General features: G+C 41.7%; 1 protein-coding gene across 2 annotated transcripts in view; it reads right to left on the reverse strand.

Annotated features, from left to right (window-relative positions):
- caprin1b (cell cycle associated protein 1b) overlaps positions 1 to 11,263 on the reverse strand; it is a 49,337-nt gene extending 38,074 nt beyond the window's left edge. For both annotated transcript variants that reach the window (XM_084171663.1, XM_084171662.1), the window contains exons 1-2: positions 11,110 to 11,263; positions 4,952 to 5,125 (exon numbers count right to left, since the gene is read on the reverse strand). In XM_084171663.1, coding sequence (XP_084027789.1) covers positions 4,952 to 5,125 — 174 coding nt within the window. In that variant the 5' untranslated portion in view covers positions 11,110 to 11,263. The remainder of the gene's footprint in view (positions 1 to 4,951; positions 5,126 to 11,109) is intronic.
- Positions 11,264 to 20,958: the final 9,695 nt, after the last annotated feature.

The following is a 20,958-nucleotide window of genomic DNA, read 5'->3' on the forward strand; positions in this document are numbered from 1 at the left end:
TGAGAAAACAGTAAACGCCATAGACCAGTGTTTCCTCTGCATTCTTAAAGTGTGGCGCTGTGCCACGGCAGAATCATTGCCGCCACACCAAAAGAAACATTATATTTCTACCAAACAGTTTCAATAAAGTTCTGTAGAGCACATTCGCTTTTCTTGGTAAACAGATAATCTGTCTGGGTTCAACACAGTTCTGAAGGTTATTTAGCTCTGTGAGCTGTGGCAGGCAGCCTGCAACTCAAACACAGCGTGCCGGTGACCAGTGCTCGATACGGACGCTCTGCAGAGCGAAACACAATTCACTTGAATCACTTCAGAGTGCTCCTGTGTGGGAAACCGCAAGACAGGTACGGTAGCTTTTTTTTTTTTTTTTTTTACTAACGTTAGCTAACCAACTACATAAGCTAGCTATAACCTAAAAACATCATTTAGATCTATAATATTGCTGCCACAATTGTAATGGCAATTAGCTATCCAATATCCACAAGTATTTTGATGATAGAAACATGGTTAACTAACATTACTAGTCTAGCAAGTTAGCTAGCTAGTACGTTTGGAACTGTATCAAGTACAAGCAAGATAGCTACATGTATCTGTCTTCGATTAGATTTTTTTCTCAGATTAGTTTATATTTCAGGGGTTGGACCAGCTGAAGGCAATGACAAAGCTGGCCTCGCAGTTTGATGAGTGGGGCAGTCTACCTCTGCCTTAGCCAACTGACAGCAATCGCACTGACTATACCAGTGTCTTCCGTTAATTGTGAGAGGGACTTCTCTGCAATGAAACGAGTAAGAACATTTACATGTGAAAGTAGATCCTCTTTGTCCGTCTTCCTTCTCGTATTATTCTTTCTGTCATTTCAGGTCAAAACAGACTTGAGGAACAGACTGCAGGGAGAACATCTAGCCGCCTGCATGCGGCTCTCCATCAACACCCCCCATCAAGGAGCTCTATTACAGGAGGGCGTTGGGAAAGCCCAGAAGAATAAAGTGCTCTGACAAAGGCTATAAACTATGTCAGAACTAGGTTTTTGTCAGAACCTGGAAAGAGATTTCCAACGCCCTCCTTTTGTGATGAACATGAATTGCTGGGCTCTAATTCATGTAAAGTCAAATGTTCCGCTGTTAATTATGTCAAGATAAACTTTATTTCAGAAAGACGGTCTCTGTTGCATTTCTTTAGATAGCTTCAGCACTCAACCCTAGATTGCATCCTGTATGCTATAATAATTTTACCAATAAATTATTGAGCTCATTTCTGGGGGTGGAAATTATATTTTAGATGGTTTATTTGTGTTTTAACCTTTTAAAAAGTCACCAGACCAAGCTTTTCATTACATATACATATATATATTTTTTAAAATCTCATTTACAACTGCGACCTGGCCAAGATAAAGCAAAGCAGTGCGATAAAAACAACACAGTTACATATGGAATAAACAAAAACGTACAGTCAATAACACAATAGAAAATCTATATACAGTGTGTGCAAATGTAGTAAGTTATGGAGGTCAGGCAATAAATAGGCCATAGTGCAAAATAATTACAATTTAGTATTAACACTGGAGTGATAGATGTGCAGAAGATGAAGTGCAAATAGAGATACTGGTGTGCAAATGAGCTAAATAAATAACAATGTAAATAACAATATGGGGATGAGGTAGTTGGGTGGGCTAATTACAGATGGGCTGTGTACAGGTACAGTGATCAGTAAGCTGCTCTGACAACTGATGCTTAAAGTTAAATGAGGGAGATACGTGTCTCCAGCTTCAGAGATTTTTGTAGTTCGTTCCAGTCATTTGCAGCAGAGAACTGGAAGGAATGGTGGCCAAAGGAGGTGTTGGCTTTGGGGATGACCAGTGAGATATACTTGCTGGAGCGCATACTACAGGGTGGGTGTTGCTATGGTGACCAATGAGCTAAGATAAAGGCGGGGATTTGCCTAGAAGTGATTTATAGATGACCTGGAGCCAGTGGGTTTGGCAACGAATATGTAGTGAGGGCCAGCCAACGAGAGCGTACAGGTCACAATGGTGGGTAGTATATGGGGCTTTGGTGACAAAACGGATGGCACTGTGATAGACTACATCCAATTTGCTGAGTAGAGTGTTGGAAGCCATTTTGTAAATGACATCGCTGAAGTCAAGGATCAGTAGGATAGTCCGTTTTACGAGGGCATGTTTAGCAGCATGAGTGAAGGAGGCTTTGTTGCGAAACAGGAAGCCGATTCTAGATTTAACTTTGGAATAAATAAGGACTTGCATCTTGCAAAGTGTATTTTGATTCATGCAAAATTGCATTCTATTTTGAACTTAGGTTACGCTGTGCCCAAAACGCTTTGTCCTAAAAATGCTGAATCTAGCCATCTTTGCACCTGCCTAGCAACTCAACCAGCAGCACTGATAACGCCAAGCCTAACCAGCCTAGCTTAACAAAATGAGATGAGTTGATAAATTCAATTTCTGAGAATGATGATTATCATGTAACAACGTTGCCATTTCAAGACATCGATGCCAACTAACATCCCTTTGCCTGCAGACAGTCACAATCAAAATCAAATCAAATGTCATTTGTCAAATGCACCAAATACAACAGGTGTAGACCTTACCGTGAAATGCTTACTTACAAGCCCTTAACCAACAAAGCATTGAAGAAAATATTTACTAAATAAAATAAAAAATGAATTGGGCTAACGTTAGCTAGAATAGCCGTATTTCCATGTGCTTGAAAAAACATATTGCTCATTCTTTGCCAAATGAACAAAATATTTGACGCTAAAACATTTTTTTATATAGTGCATTCAGAAAGTATTCAGATCCTTTGACTTTTTCCACATTGTTACGTTACAGCCTTATTCTAAAACGGATTAAATTGTATTTTTTGCAAATGTATAAAAAAAATCTGAATTATCACATTCACATAAGTATTCAGACCCTTTACTCAGTACTTTGTTGAAGCACCTTTGGCAGCGATTACAGCCTTGAGTCTTCTTGGGTATAATGCTACAAGCTTGGCACACCTGTATTTAGGGAGTCTCTTCCATTCTTCGCTGCAGATCCTCTCAAGCTCTGTCAGGTTGGATGGGGAGTGCCGATGCACAGCTATTTTCTGGTCTCTCCAGAGATGTTCGATCAGGTTCAAGTCCGGGATCTGGCTGGGCCACTCAAGGACATTCAGAGACTTGTCCCGAAGCCACTCCTGCGTTATCTTGGTTGTGTGCTTAGGGTTGTTGTCCTGTTGGAAGGTGAACCTTCGCCCTAGTCTGAAGTCCTGAGCGCTCTGGAGCAGGTTTTCATCAAGGATCTCTCTGTACTTTGCTCCGTTCATCTTTCCCTCGATCCTGACTAGTTTCCCAGTCCCTGCCGCTGAAAAACATCCCCACTGTATGATGCTGCCACCACCATGCTTCACCGTAGGGATGGTGCCAGGTTTCCTCCAGACATGACTCTTGGCATTCAGGCCAAAGAATTCCAGCTTGGTTTCATTAGACCAGAGACTATTGTTTCTCATGGTCTGAGAGTCCTTTAGGTGTCTTTTGGCAAACTCCAAGCAGGCTGTCATGTGCCTTTTACTGAGGAGTGGCTTCCGTCTGGCCACTCTACCATAAAGGCCTGATTGGTGGAGTGCTGCAGAGATGGTTGTCCTTCTGGAAGGATATCCCATCTCCACAGAGGAACTCTGGAGCTCTGTCAGAGTGACTGTTTCTTGGTCATCTCCCTGACCAAGACCCTGCTCCCCCGATTGCTCAGTTTGGCCGGGCGGCCAGCTCTAGGAAGAGTCTTGGTGGTTCCAAACTTCTTCCATTTAAGAATGATGGAGGCCACTGTGTTCTTGGGGACCTTCAATGCTGCAGACATTTGTTGGTACCCTTCCCCAGATCTGTGCCCCGACACAATCCTGTCTCGGAGCTCTACGGACAATTCCTTCGACTTCATGGCTTGGTATTTGCTCTGACATGCACTGTCAACTGTGGGACCTTATATAGACAGGTGTGTGCCTTTCCAAATCGTGTCCAATCAATTGAATTTACCACAGGTGGACTCCAATCAAGTTGTAGAAACATCTCAAGGATGATCAATGGAAACAGGATGCACCTGAGCTCAATTTCGAGTCTCATTGCAAAGGGTCTGAATACTTACGTAAACAAGGTATCTGTTTTCTATTTTTAATACATATGCAAACATTTCTAAAAACCTGTTTTCGCTTTGTCATTATAGGGTATTGTGTGTAGATTGAGGAAAAAAAAGAATGTAATACATTTTAGAATAAGGCTGTAACTTAACAAAATGTGGAAAAGGGGTCTGAATACACTGTGTTTGTATGGGTCAACACACTAAATAAGGCATTGTGTATTAATTGTCCTTCTGCCTAATGTGCTTGCTAGCTAATTTTGAGGAAGATGAGCTGATGGTGCAACTAAGCACTGAAGGTAAAAGCAAGATGCAGTGTCTGCAGTGCTCGTTGACTTTAGAAAGCAGTGTGTCCATTTTAGAGCCATCTCCTCCTCCCTCTCTTTCCAAGTATCCTCTCCTCATTCCTCCTCCATACAAAGTTTCAAAAAATTGCATTGATGAATCTTCATAATGATCAAACGGCACAATGATGTTTGGCACTGAAACAGTGCAACACAAGCACACACTATGGATCAATTAAATAGAGTACAATATATCTTAAGTGTCCATCAAAAGTTTTTTTTATTTTTTGCTGTCAGTTTTGACTTTTTTTAACTCCCAAGCACCCTCCCCAAAAAACAAGAGACGATAAAAGCAACAGGGTTAGTCGCAGCTCCTCTGAAGTAGGTTATGTGCGTTGCTCAAAGGCACAACGGCAGGAGGTGGCACCTGAGATGGAGGTATCAATAAAGGCAAACTAACTATTACTCCAATACCCCAGGGGGCACTTTTACACCTCACATTTGTGAAGGTTTCGTTCCACAAAAATAAAAGGAGACTTACCTTTTTCTTCTCCATGTTGCGGACCTTCTTATCGATGACGCCAAGGACCTGCTTCATGGCCTCGGTCTGGGCCCCAGAGGACTGCCCTCCACCCAGGGTGATCTGTCCAGGAGTGGATCCCATGTCCGGGCTGGCCGACTGCACTGTCCTGTTGCCGTTCATCGCTGCGGGCATCTGAATAAAAAGAGAGACGGAGATCATAAAGTTAGTTATGGAGGTAACGACAAGGAACAATGATTGGATTTTAATGTTTCTGGCTATATCACCAAGGGGCAGTTTCCTGGATACTCCATTCAGTTTGCTTTTTAGTCCAGGACACCGACCAAGTGCATAATCTCATCTAACAAAATAATTGCTGGTGTAGCTAGCTAACTTTCAATTGTGGTTGAGCGAAAGGAAGCCCATCTATGTGACACAAACAGTGACGTGACTGGTGATGCAACGCACTTCTGCATTGTCTCCGTACTGCTATACTGTTTGTTGCTACTTGGCTACCTGCCAAACTTTGTTTGCTTTTTAGTGTTAAAAAACGACTTTATCAATCTCTGTATTTAACAAGTCTAGCAAGGTCTTAGTTTAGTCCTCGCACTACTTTTTTGTATTAAAATTGTTCACCCAACGCTTTATCTAGACATAGATCTGCAGGACCTCCTCCAGCCGAAAAAAAGAAAAGCTAAGTAACATTATGTAATCTTAATATACAGGAGAACTATCACCTTATGGTGAGGATAGCCGAGGTGCAAGCTCGGCTTCAGACGCAATCTTTAGGCAAGGGCAATTTAAGTGTAGGAAAGGATAAAACAGCGTCTGTGCCACCAGTAAATACAGGTAGTAATGTTAATCCCCCTGCACATTCCCTGCAGCCGGACAACTTTCTCATGGTTTCTGGAAATAATTGCTTTCGGCATGCTCAACCGGTGTCGCTCATTCAGCCGATAGAAACTGTCAACCGGTTTTCCCCACTAAGCAACGAGTAGGAGTCAGAGCCTTCTCAGGTCTCTCCTCCACCCGTTACGGGGTCTGAGCTGCCGAAGCCTCCCACCATTAGCTCTGACAAATTGAAAACCCTAGTCATTGGCGACTCCATTACCCGCAATATTAGACTTAAAAAGAATCATCCAGCGATCATACATTGTTTACCAGGGGGCAGGGCTACCGACGTAAAGGCTAATCTGAACATGGTGCTGGCTAAAACTGTTGAGTGTAAATAGTATAGGGATATTGTTATCCACGTCGGCACCAACGATGTCAGGATGAAACAGTCAGAGGTCAAGCGCAACATAACTTCAGCGTGTAACTTAGTTAGAAAGATGTGTCGGCATCGAGTAATTGTCTCTGACCCCCTCCCAGTTAGGGGGAGTGATGAGCTCTACAGCAGACTCACACAACTCCATCACTGGTTGAAAACTGTGTTCTGCCCCTCCCAAAATATAGAATTTGTAGATAACTGGCCCTCTTTCTGGGACTCACCCACAAACAGGACCAAGCCTGGTCTGCTGATGAGTGACGGACTCCATCCTAGCTGGAGGGGTGCTCTCATCTTATTCATGAACATAGACAGGGCTCTAGCTCCACAATGAGATAGGGTGCAGGCCAGGCAGCAGGCTGTTAGCCAGCCAGCCTGCCTGCTTAGTGGAGTCTGCCACTAGCACAGTCACTGTTGTCAGCTCAGCTTTCCCCATTGAGACCGTATCTGTGCCTCAATCTTGGTCGGGCAAAACTAAACATGGCGGTGTTCGCCTTAGCAATCGCACTGAAATATAAAATATAAAATACCTCCTCTATTCCTGTCATTATTGAAAGATATATTTATAATAGCTCACCTCTAAATAGGACTACTTACAATCCCTCGCTTCCAAGGCATTCATAGTCAATAAACTAATCACTGATCATAACCTTGATGTGATTGGCCTGACTGAAACATGGCTCAAGCCTTATGAAGTTAGTGTTAAATGAGGCCTCTCCTCCTGGTTACACTAGTGACCACATCCCGCGAAGGCGGAGTTGTTGCTAACATTTATGACAGCAAATAAAAAAAATTAAAGACTGCGTTTTCATCTTTTGAGCTTCTAGTCATGAATACTATGCAGCCTACTCAATCACTTGTTATAGCTAATGTTTACAGGCTTCCTGGGCCGTACACAGCGTTCCTCACTGAGTTCCCTGAATTCCTATCGTACCTTGTAGTCATAGCAGATAACATTCACACTTTTGGTGACTTCAATATTCACAAGGAAATGGCCACAGACCCACTCCAAAAGGCTTTCGGAGCCATCGTCGACTTTGTGCGTTTTGTCAAACATGTCTCCGGACCTACGCATTGCCAGTCATCCAGTGGAATAAATATTGTGGATCTAAATGTTTTTCCTCATAATCCTGGACTAAATCAGACCACCATCTTATTACGTTTGCAATCGCAACAATTAATCTGCACAGACCCCATCTAAGGATTATCAAAAGACGCGCTATAAATTCTCTGACAACCAAAATAGTTCTAGATGCCCTTCCAGACTCCCTCAACCTACCCAAGGACGTCGGAGTACAATTTTTCCTGAGTCTGCACACTCAAGTTTTTTTAAATTCTGTATCTCGACACAAGAAAATAGTAATGGCCTCTAAATCTTCCAGCTGCCTACTGGACCCCATTCCAACTAAACTACTGAAAGAGCTACTTCCTGTGCTTGGCCCCCCTATGTTGAACATAATAAACATCTCCCGATCCTCCGGATGTGTACTAAACTCACTAAAAGTGGCAGTAATAAAGCCTCTCCTGACAAAGCCAACCTTGACCTGGAAATAAATTAATAAATATATTGTGGCGTACAGCAGGTCAGCCACCAGGGGGAGACTCGTCGATGGGAGCTGGTGAGTAATTAAGGGCGGATTGCTCACCAGCTGTGCAAGGCCCATAAAGCTGCCAGAAGGGCAGCACATGAGGACTGGGGGAAGTAAGATAACTTCTGTGTAGTTGGAGACGGTTTCCTGGAGAGGATCTCATGGGGGAGACCTAACCTTTTCTTTTGATTATTTTATTAATAAACACCCTTGAAACCGAGCTAATCATACTGTGTCTGATCTGTGTAAACGTCTTGACCCAACCCCCTGATCTGCCAAAATATATATATATAATTTTTTTTTAATCGGCCTGTATCGAATCTCCCATTCCTCTCAAACATTTTAGAAAAAGCTGTTGCGCAGCAACTCACTTCCTTCCTGAAGACAAATAATGTATACGAAATGCTCCAGTCTGGTTTTAGACCCCATCATAGTACTGAGACTGCACTCGTGGAGGTGGTAAATTACCTTTTAATGGCATCAGACCAAGGCTCCGCATCTGTCCTCATGCTCCTAGACCTTAGTGCCGCTTTTTACACCATCGATCACCACATTATTTTGGAGAGATTGGAAACCGTAATTGGTCTACATGGACAAGTTCTTCCCTGGTTTAGATCTTATCTGTCGGAAAGATATCGGTTAGTCTCTGTGGGTGGTTTGTCCTCTGACAAATCAATGGTAAGTTTCAGTGTTCCTCAAGGTTCCGCTTTAGGACCACTATTGTTTTCCCTACATATTCTACCTCTTGGTGATGTCATCCAGAAACACAATGTCAACTTTCACAGCTATGCGGACGACACACAGCTGTACATTTCGATGAAACATGGTGAAGCCCCAAAATTGCCTACCCTGGAAGCCTGTGTTTCAGACATAAGGAAGTGGATGGTGGCAATGTTTTACTTTTAAACTCAGACAAAACAGAGATGCAACTTCTAGATCCCAAGAAACAATGAGATCTGCTGTTTGATTTGACAATTTATCTTGACGGTTGCAAAGTCATCTCAAATAAAACTGAAGGACCTCAGCGTTACTCGACCCTGATCTCTCTTGACGAACATATGAAGAATATTTCAAGGGCAGAAAAGCTAATCCATGCTTTTGTCACTTCTAGATTAGACTACTGCAATGCTCGACTCTCAAGCTACCCGGATAAAGCACTAAATAAACTTCAGTTAGTGCTAAATCTTGACTATAAACAAAAACATTTGATCATATTACTCCAGTGCTAGCCTCGCTACACTGGCTTCCTGTTAAGGCTAGGGATGATTTCAAGGTTTTACTACTAACCTACAAAGCATTACATGGACTTGCCCCTACCTCTCTCTGATTTGGTCCTGCCGTACACACCTACACTACGATCACAAGACGCAGGCCTCCTTATTGTCCCTAGAATTTCTAAGCAAACAGCTGGAGGCAGGGCTTTCTCCTATAGAGCTCAATTTCTATGGAATGGTCTGCCTACCATATGAGAGACGCAGACTCGGTCTCGACCTTTAAGTCTTTACTGAAGACTCATCTCTTCAGTAGGTCCTATGATTGAGTGTAGTCTGACCCAGGGGTGCGAAGTTGAACGGCAAGGCACTGGAGTGACGAACCGCCCTTGCTGTCTCTTTGCCTGGCGTCTTTCCTCTCTCCACTGGGATTCTCTGCCTCTGACGGGGGCCGTCCCTAGGATGGGTGCATTACGTCGTGCCAGGCTTTTTCCGCTATAATCGACTTGAGTGGGTTGAGTCACTGAAGTGATCTTCCTGTTCGGTCTTGCGCCCCCTCAGGCTCGTGTGGTGGAGGAGATCTTTGTGGGCTATACTCAGCCTTGTCTAAGGGTAATAAGTTGGTGGTCTGTTGATATCCCTCTAGTGGTGTGGGGGCTGTGCATTGTTAAAGTGGGTGGGGTTATATCCTGCCTGGTTAGCCCTGTCCGGGGGTCAGACAGGGCCACAGTGTGAACTTAAAAATGCTCCCTCTAATTCTCCCATCTCTCCCTCTCGAAGGACCTGAGCCCTAGGACCATGCCTCAGGACTACCTGGCCTGATGACTCCTGGCTGTCCCCAGTCCACCTGGTTGTACTGCTGCTCCAGTTTCAACTGTTCTGCTTGCAGCTATGGAACCCTGACCAGTTCACCGGACGTGCTACCTTGTCCCGGACTTGCTGTTTCCGACCCTCCCCCTCTCTAACGCTGTCTCGACATCTGAATGCTCAGCTATGAAAGCCAACAGACATTTACTCCTGAGGTGCTGACCTGCTGCACCCTCTACAACCACTGTGATTATTATTTGACCCTGCTGGTCATCTAGAACGATCTGGCCTTAACGGCCATGTAGTCTTATCTCCACCCGGCACAGCCAGAAGAGCACTGGCCACCCCTCAGGGCCTGGTTCCTCTCTAGGTTTCTTCCTAGGTTCCTGCCTTTCTTGGGAGTTTTTCTTAGCCACCGTGCTTCTACATCTGCATTGCTTGCTGTTTGGGGTTTTAGGCTGGGTTTCTGTATAAGCACTTTGTGACATCTGCTGATGTAAAAAGGGATTTATAAATATATTTGATTTGATTTAATGTGGTAAGCCCATCTAATATTATGTCTATGTCCACATACTTTCAGTCATGTCACTTGCCCAGGATGGAGGAATGAGAACGACAGCTGCAAATTGAATCTAGTCTTGGATTGGAGCACAATGGGCAACATGGTGGAATAGAAGTCTGAGGCACTATGAAGGATACCAAGTGAAGTGCGCAATGTTTTGTGTCAGGCTCGGTTGTTAGTTACCTAGGGTGGCTAGCTAGTTTCATCAACACACCATGAAGAATCGAATCAAGTAACTAGTTAGCTAGCTAGTTAGTTACATGGTCCACACTTGATTGAACAGATCAAATGTTGCCAGCCGCCCACACCTGACTATTTAAATAGCTCATGAATTTGCTAACCAGTTTCAAGAACATTAGTTGACCTAACTAAGCTAGCTAACTAACTAACTAACACAGGCAGCTGGATCTTACCGAGATGCTAGCTAACGTTAATTAGCCTATCATCGCATAAAGCCCGCAACGTTACCTGCCGGTAGTTAGCAGATTTTCAACCAGGCAGCACACGGCGGATGCAGATGTCCCAGATAGCTAACTAACATTTGCTCAATCCTGGCTAAATCACATTTATGATCAAAGAGATAAATTGTTCAGATTATTCAATGTAGATATAGCTAGCTGCCAGAGACGGTAACTCTGACACTCACTGGCAAATGATAACTCAGCAAGCTAAAGTTAGCTTAGCATTGTTGTGCCTTCTTGACTAGCTAATGGGTTCATTTAGCTAGCTATACATTTGCTTACCTTTATGCTCTATGTATCCACAAGAAAGCTTGTTCACCAGAGAAATTGAATATCCAAGGTGTTTTTATTGTTGCTTTATTTTCTCTTTCAATACCGTGGGATCCGCCCAGCCGGCCTCACCGACAACTGAGACGGTTTGATGAAATATTTGTATAACTAAGCCAAGATAGACAAGAGCCTGTCGTTTCCAATGGGAGCAAATGAATCATAATGGGTAGAACAAGCAAGGAGGTGGGCAGAGCCAAGCACGAGCTAGTGAGATCCTATTGCTGCGTTCTATCATTTATTTGCATATTTCCGTTAGGGAACGCCTACTATGTGAAGTGTGGATGTGCAGTAACTCAATTCGCCCTTGCACTCCTTCTAAACAACGACATTTTTAAAAACTTTGGCAAAGGGTAAAGTCTACAAAACGCAGTCCACTCTGTTTATTACAGATTTTAGTTTTGTAAAAATATCAAATATTTAATCGATGAGAAAATTAGCAGAATGTACTTCAAAATACATCTCGCTCGATCTTCTCCGACTACCGGCCACTGGGCTTCCTCTCATCACCATATTTGGTAGTGAGTGGAAACACAAACCGGATGCTTCACATTTATACATCCGGTGAAATATCTGGTTCATTGTGGTTTGATTGGTGAAGGAACTCTTCTCTTTATAAAGAATATCCATATTCGGCTGTCCAAAATATGCCAGGCTGGACAAACCAGACAAACAAACACGGGATGAAATACAATTTAGATTCGCCTTTTTTATGAGTTCATGGTCAAATACAAATTATAGACTCGTATGTTGATGAAATATTAACATTTACAAAACAGATTGTATATTTATTGGACGGGCATAAATACGCATTGCCAAACTTGGCCAAAAAAATGTTTTTTTCAAGTCAAGTGGTGTGGGCGCTGTAGATTTCTTGCTCTCTTGCACTCTACTGCTGCTACATTTTGTGTGTAATCAATGCATTGATTTAGGTTCAAGTTTTGTCAGATTGAACAGGAGGGCAGTGAAGAGGAGCTCTATCAATGTATTTACTGTAGATCAGCAGGGGGCAGTAAAGTGCCATGTAAAGTAACGGTACTGTATGCATAATTTTTAGGTCTATTTGACTGTACCATATAGATTGGTGGCCAGGCACTCAACATAAATTAATTACAAGTTGACATGAATCTTTTGCATTGTGCACTTTGATGGCAGACTAAAGGAACCTCAGGCTCATATACACACCTCCTGCATAGATAGCCAGCCTATTTACTTGGAATTGTCCACCTGACAAGAAATCAAATGAGGGATAATAAAATATAGGCCTACTACTAGGGCTTGCCTACTTTTCTAATAATCCACCAGATATGAAATGTTACATTTGTTCATATTTGGATATTCCTTGGATTATCAGGTCTTTATTGGTTTGGATGTATCACGATCGTTGACGAACGAGAAGGACCACGGCGCAGCGTGATATGCATTCATGTTTATTTATATATTGAATAAACACCACGACAAAATAACAAATTAACGATACGTGACGTCCTACGGTACACACAACAAACCTCACACGGAACAAGATCCCACAACCCACTAGTGCCAATAGGCTGCCTAAGTATGGTCCCCAATCAGAGACAACGAGCGACAGCTGCCTCTGATTGAGAACCACACCGGCCAACATAGATCTAGACATACTAGATTCTACAACAATGAACAAACACAACAAGGAAAATCACACCCTGAATCAACAAATAAGAGTCCTCAGAGTCAGGGCGTGACAGGATGGGTGGATGATTTGGACATAATTCCTCACCCTTTTCATGTCCTCAATGTAGGCCTATCAGCAGTGGCGGCTGGCCGATAGAGGGCGCTAGGGCGCCGCCCCCTTAAATAAAATTATTTAAAAAAATAAAATAAAAAATAAATAAAAATAAAAATAATAATAATAAAAACATCAGTATGTCAATATTTGTGTGTTTGAAATATGGAATGCACACAGTAATATGTGTAAGATATGATAGAAAATCATATTCGCAATCGCAACCTTTCCTCTGCCTGTCAAACGCCTCGTCAGCTCTGGGCGATACAGAAAGTGCCCCGAGGAGGCGGGTCTACGTAGCAGTTAAGCCAATTGCTAATTTAAGATATGAATGTATGACATAAAATGTAGCTAATCAGCGATTTTAATTCGAATCCAAGGAGGGCGATTATTTTATCGCCCCAAGCTCGCCCCTGATAAAATAAGGACCGGGCTCCAGTGGCGCCATTTTTACTAGACGACAATGGCGAGCGCAAACGTTACTCCTCCAAGACCCAACCCTAACTCGGTGAAATCTCTCCTCCAAGATCCGTTTGAGAGGAGAACTTTGTCAGAGAAAGTTCGGGTGAAAGAGCTGGGCCCAGATCAACCTGACCTCTCAATCAGACAGCAGGCTAGCGAGAAAGGGAAGCAGTATATGCGCGGCTTCTCCCGTAGCTGGTACACCAGGAAGGCTTGGCTAGCTGGGTGCACTGATGCTAATGCTTTATTTTGCTTTCCGTGCTTGCTTTTTAAAACGACGGGGTCAGATTCAGCATGGACAGGTACCGGAGTGAGGGATATGAAGCACCTGTCAGAGAAGGTAAAGAAACATGAGAACACCAGGGCACACATGGACAACTCTGTAAAGCTAGCTGTATTAGGAAGGGTGAACATTGCTACGCAGCTGGATGACGGCCACAGGATTGCGGTGAGGAAACACAATGAGGAGGTGGATAAAAACAGGCACATTCTATCCAAAATTATCGATTGTGTGAAGTTCTGTGGGGCTTTTGAGTTGGCCTTGCGTGGGCACGAGGAGACTGACTCCTCGGACAACCCCGGCATTTTCCGGGGCTTAGTGGATTTTGTTGCCTCCCTCGACAGTGTGCTGGAGGAGCACCTGAAGACAGCTACCGTTTTTAAGGGCACGTCAAAGACGATACAGAACGAGCTGTTGGAATGTATGCTGTCAGTGCTTAAGGATTACATCCTGGAGGAAGTAAAGAGTGCTGATTTTATCGCCATTCAAGCTGACGAGACGACTGACGTTTCCACCCACTAACGTGTTTCCAGACCATCAGAGACTCTGGGAACTTTGATGCCCCGACTGTCAGAGAGGCGGGGGGCTTTGTGAGGATGCTCGAAGACGAGGCTTTCTGTTTTTTCCTGGCACTGTTCCACAAGATCATGCCAAATGTGGACATGCTTTTCAGCCAGCTGCAGAAGAGGAACATCGACCCTGTCTTCATTAAAGCACTTGTCCAGAGGTTCACAGACAGCATGCTAACAATCAGGTAAATAACTATATTTACTATTGGCTGATAAAGATGTTGTTAGAAAGATGAATAGTTCACTTACAACAGTTTAAAAGCCTAAATGTGTCTGGTCATCAAAGTGAGTGATTATCATAGAGCCGTCACAATTATATTTGTTTTAGTATTTTAAAAGGAAAGAGAAGACACAATCAGACGTTGATAATAATGCAGGAAAGTACTACACAGTTTGTAATAATTATTCAGGTGTCCACCAGGTCAATTTCTAGAAGAGGCCTAGTTGTTATTGAAGATTAACTTTATTGCTAAGTGCACAGCAGAACAAAATGATGTTGCATCCCTCTCACAAATGTAATAGAAAAAGGCTTTAAAACGTAATAACATCAGTTAATTATGTACATCACAGGTTAAAAGCAGTTACTAGACATAGTTTGTGTGTATATACACACTATCTGTCTGTCTGTCTGTCTGTCTGTCTGTCTATATATATATATAAAATTCCTGTACAAATAAGATGACAGACACACACACACAGAGCAGCTCTGGCCGCATGTTTCTTTGTATATAGTTGACCTTAGCATAAAAAATCCAGTTATATATGGTACTCTAGAAAGTCTTAATAGTGTCTTTGCTAATATTACTGTATATATGTTGTTTTGTATCAATTAATTGTTGCAGTTCTGGAGCACATTAACAATTAGTCACATTTAGTATGATCATAAAATACTGTATGCTATTCTTCCAGTCAAAGGTTTGAGTTCATCCACTTGATATCCATTTCTATATTATACATCCTTTTATACAGTGTAAGATTTCCTATAAACTTTATAATAATTTCATGTTATTGTCCACTTTCCACTCTGTTCTGACAGCATGCCTGTTGCGTTGCCTGTTTACTACCAATGGTGAAAAGTTCACTTTAAATGCAAATGAAAGGCTTGGGTTTGTGTAATATGTTTTTGTGTAAGAATGCCTCAACTTTTTAATATTGGCATTAAATAATTACTGAATGTTTCACTGAGCACTGCTGTCCTGCAGTTTGTGTTAAAATATATCGCGATGGTTACAGGAAAAAAAAAGTATGGCACAGCCCCACCGAGAATATTTTTCACCAGCCGCCACTGCCTATCAGATAACCTTCTTTGAATTTACACATCATTCACTTGGGTATTCAAACCATTCCTCTCTATTCTGTCTCTTCTCCATTATTCATATGAGAATCACCTCTCTCCATAAATACAGTTGAAGTCGGAAGTTTACATACACTTAGGTTGGAGTCATTAAAACTCGTTTTTCAACCACTCCACAAATTTCTTGCTAACAAACTATAGTTTTGGCAAGTCGGTTAGGACATCTACTTTGTGCATGACACAAGTGATTTTCCAACAATTGTTTACAGACAGCTTATTTCACTTATAATTCACTGTTTCACAATTCCAGTGGGTCAGAAGTTTACATACACTAAGTTGACTGTGCCTTTAAACAGCTTGGAAAATTCCAGAAAATGATGTCATGGCTTTAGAAGCTTCTGGTAGGCTAATTGACATCATTTGAGTCAATTGGAGGTGTACCTGTGGATGTATTTCAAGGCCTACCTTCAAACTCAGTGCCTCTTTGCTTGACATCATGGGAAAATCAAAAGAAATCAGCCAAGACCTCAGAAAGAAAATTGTAGACCTCCACAAGTCTAGTTCATCCTTGGGAGCAATTTCCAAACGCCTGAAGGTACCACGTTCATCTGTACAAACAATAGTACGCAAGTATAAACACCATGGAACCATGCAGCCGTCATACCGCTCAGGAAGGAGACGCGTTCTGTCTCCTAGAGATGAACGTACTTTGGTGCGAAAAGTGCAAATCGATCCCAGAACAACAGCAAAGGACCTTGTGAAGATGCTGGAGGAAACAGGTACAAAAGTATCTATATCCACAGTAAAACGAGTCCTATATCGACATAACCTGAAAGGCCGCTCAGCAAGGAAGAAGCCACTGCTCCAAAACCGCCATAAAAAAGCCAGACTACGGTTTGCAACTGCACATGGGGACAAAGATCTTACTTTTTGGAGAAATGTCCTCTGGTCTGATGAAACAAAAATAGAACTGTTTGGCCATAATGACTATCGTTATGTTTGGAGGAAAAAGGGGGTTGCTTGCAAGCCGAAGAACACCATCCCAACCGTGAAGCACGGGGGTGGCAGCATCATGCTGTGGGCGTGCTTTGCTGCAGGAGGGACTGGTGCACTTCACAAAATAGATGGCATCATGAGGAAGGAAAATTATGTGGATATATTGAAGCAACATCTCAAGACATCAGTCAGGAAGTTAAAGCTTGGTCGCAAATGGGTCTTCCAAATGAACAATGACCCCAAGCATACTTCCAAAGTTGTGGCAAAATGGCTTAAGGACAACAAAGTCAAGGTATTGGAGTGGCCATCACAAAGCCCTGACCTCAATCCTATAGAACATTTGTGGGCAGAACTGAAAAGGCGTGTGCAAGCAAGGAGGCCTACAAACCTGACTCAGTTACACCAGCTCTGTCAGGAGGAATGGGCCAAAATTCACCCAACTTATTTTGGGAAGCTTGTGGAAGGCTACCCGAAACGTTTGACCCAAGTTAAACAATTTAAAGGCAAAGCTACCAAATACTAATTGAGTGTATGTAAACTTCTGACCCACTGGGAATGTGATGAAAGAAATAAAAGCTGAAATAAATCATTCTCTCTACTATTATTCTGACATTTCACATTCTTAAAATAAAGTGGTGATCCTAACTGACCTAAGACAGGGAATTTTTACTAGGATTAAATGTCAGGACTGAGTTAAATGTGTTTGGCTAAGGTTTATGTAAACTTCTGACTTCAACTGTGTATGTTATTACATTTATAGTTTAAAATGTTAATTCCTTCTAGCTGAATTGAGGCTACAAAATCCTCAAAAGTTGCACTATTATTGTACTGTTATACTCTCCTAAAAGAAGAACAGAACCTTTATGGACAGCTCTAACAACTATTTGAAGCTCCTCAGGAGTGAATGTAACATTGTGTGTTCAATAATTGTTTAACCCAGATAATACTGTTGTCAAACCAGCTCTGGAAAACAAAGACTTGTTTTTGTATTTTGTCTTTATTATTCCAGATTGTATATTTATGTGGGGGAAAGTTTGTACATGAGGTTCCAAGTTAGAAGTACTTTTTTATGAAAGTTAGCAAGCTTAATAGGGATCTTACCCATATCAGAGTTGCATTTGAGTAAGAACTCTAGACCACCAATCTGTTGGAATATTAAATTAGGCATTATATTCCAAATGCAATCCTTATTTCTTAAATAGTTTTGTATCCATTTGATCTTATATATTATATATCTTAAGATTATATTAGAGGTTTTAAAATTCAGAGCATTCAACCCTCCCACACTTTGGGTGCTACATATTACTGCTTTTATTAAATAATTAGGTTTATTCCTCCATATGAAGTTAAATAATTTAGTATCAACCATTTTAGTTACTGACAGAGGAACATCCAAGGCAAGGGAGGTCCAGATAAACACGTCTAGATAAAGAAAGATCTCTTAATAATCAGGAGTTAAATCTCTTTCCAATTTTCTCTACAATAGGAAAGACATTTAAGTTGGCCCTTTCTTTTTGATCTTTGCAAACTTTAATGCCAAGATATGTGATCATGTATTTTACAGGGATATTACATATTGAGTTTAAGTCACATCTTTTCAATGCAAACAATTAACATTTCCTAATATTCAGAGATAAACCAGATAAATGTGAGAAGGCATTAATACACTTAATAGCTTTCCTGACTTCATTATGATCGTTCAAAAAAATGGTGGTGTCGTCAGCCAATTGTGAACATTTGATCTCTTTATCTTGTATCTGAATACCCCTAAAACTATCCTTATTGATATGAAATGCCATAACTGAAAAATAAGAAAGGAGAAATTGGGCATCCTTGTTTATTCTGCATCTAATATCGAATCTCTGTGAAGTTCCAGGCGGCAGGTAGCTTAGTGGTTAACAGCGTTGTGCCAGTAACCGAAAGGTCGCTAGTTCTAATCCCCGAGCCGACTAGGTGAAAAATCTGTCGATGTGCCCTTGAGCAAGGCACTTAACCCTAGTTGCTCTGGATAAGAGCGTCTGCTAAATGACTAAAAATGTTCCATGGGATAATTTGACAGAGCAATTACTGTTATTATAAAGTGTCTTAATTACACTTCGAAAATATTGATCAAAACCAAAAAAACAAAGTCTCAAAAAGAAAAAAGTGTCAAAATCCCTCCTGAGCAGTGGCGGCTGGTGAAAAATATTCTCGGTGGGGCTGTGCCATACTTTTTTTTTCCTGTAACCATCGCGATATATTTTAACACAAACTGCAGGACAGCAGTGCTCAGTGAAACATTCAGTAATTATTTAATGCCAATATTAAAAAGTTGAGGCATTCTTACACAAAAACATATTACACAAACCCAAGCCTTTCATTTGCATTTAAAGTGAACTTTTCACCATTGGTAGTAAACAGGCAACGCAACAGGCATGCTGTCAGAACAGAGTGGAAAGTGGACAATAACATGAAATTATTATAAAGTTTATAGGAAATCTTACACTGTATAAAAGGATGTATAATATAGAAATGGATATCAAGTGGATGAACTCAAACCTTTGACTGGAAGAATAGCATACAGTATTTTATGATCATACTAAATGTGACTAATTGTTAATGTGCTCCAGAACTGCAACAATTAATTGATACAAACAACATATATACAGTAATATTAGCAAAGACACTATTAAGACTTTCTAGAGTACCATATATAACTGGATTTTTTATGCTAAGGTCAACTATATACAAAGAAACATGCGGCCAGAGCTGCTCTGTGTGTGTGTGTCTGTCATCTTATTTGTATAGGAATTTTGCCCGTCTGTCCTTCTGAGTGGCAAACCTCTCAATGACCCTTTGATTAAAGTCAGGAATGTCCCTGACAAGTTTCTTCTCCATGGAGAGCATGGCCAGAGCGTTCAGGCGATCCTGTGTCATGCTGTTTCTCAGGAAGGTCTTGATCCTTTTCAGTGTAGAGAAGCACCTTTCTGACTCAGCAGTTGTCATGGGTGTGGTGATGAGGATCTTGAGGAGGCTGGCAGTCTCTGTGAAAGTGCTCTGAAGGTTGTTCTCCATGAAGAACTGGTACAGGGGCACTGCACCACTACAAGCCTTGAACTCACTGTTCTCATAGATGAGGGACAGTTCGGTTTTGAGCTTGGCCTTGTTCAACATGGGGTACGCCTCCACGGTTGTTTCAAGCGCTGTATCGGGGAACTTCACACTGTGTTGTGGGAACAACTCTCCGTGCAATAGTGTTGCGCTGATGAGGTGCTGGGTGAAGGAGAACCTCTCTTTGGCATGACTCAGGATGGTATCACATACCTGTAAAAGATGCATCATCAGCTTTAATTTGCAATTAAGCTATTTTGATGCAAGTGATCCTGACTGACACATGCCTATGTCCAACTCAAGTATATGATTACCAAGGTGCTGATTGTTCAGGGTTTTGGCTACATACTACCAGGCCTGAAAATAGTTCTAGGGGGAAACACTGACAATTACATCACAACTTACCTCTATAGCCAACCTCTGTTGTTCTCCTGGTCCCAGCATCCTCCGTCGCTTGATGGGCTGTTGCTGCTCGTCAGATGCGCTGTCCCCACACAAAGAGGGAATTGAGGCCCTGGGTCCAAAAAATAAAGTTTAATTTGATAACTTGCAATCAGACTTCTTAACTCACTGTAATTCCCCCTCAACACACAACCAGTGACTTTATATATATATATATATATATATATATATATATATATATATATATATATATATATATATATATATATAGACAGACAGACAGACAGATAGTGTGTATATACACACAAACTATGTCTAGTAACTGCTTTTAACCTGTGATGTACATAATTAACTGATGTTATTACGTTTTAAAGCCTTTTTCTATTACATTTGTGAGAGGGATGCAACATCATTTTGTTCTGCTGTGCACTTAGCAATAAAGTTAATCTTCAATAACAACTAGGCCTCTTCTAGAAATTGACCTGGTGGACACCTGAATAATTATTACAAACTGTGTAGTACTTTCCTGCATTATTATCAACGTCTGATTGTGTCTTCTCTTTCCTTTTAAAATACTAAAACAAATATAATTGTGACGGCTCTATGATAATCACTCACTTTGATGACCAGACACATTTAGGCTTTTAAACTGTTGTAAGTGAACTATTCATCTTTCTAACAACATCTTTATCAGCCAATAGTAAATATAGTTATTTACCTGATTGTTAGCATGCTGTCTGTGAACCTCTGGACAAGTGCTTTAATGAAGACAGGGTCGATGTTCCTCTTCTGCAGCTGGCTGAAAAGCATGTCCACATTTGGCATGATCTTGTGGAACAGTGCCAGGAAAAAACAGAAAGCCTCGTCTTCGAGCATCCTCACAAAGCCCCCCGCCTCTCTGACAGTCGGGGCATCAAAGTTCCCAGAGTCTCTGATGGTCTGGAAACAC

Source organism: Coregonus lavaretus (assembly GCF_964263955.1).
Source record: "Coregonus lavaretus genome assembly, chromosome: 11".
In the NCBI taxonomy this organism is placed as follows: Eukaryota; Metazoa; Chordata; class Actinopteri; order Salmoniformes; family Salmonidae; genus Coregonus; species Coregonus lavaretus.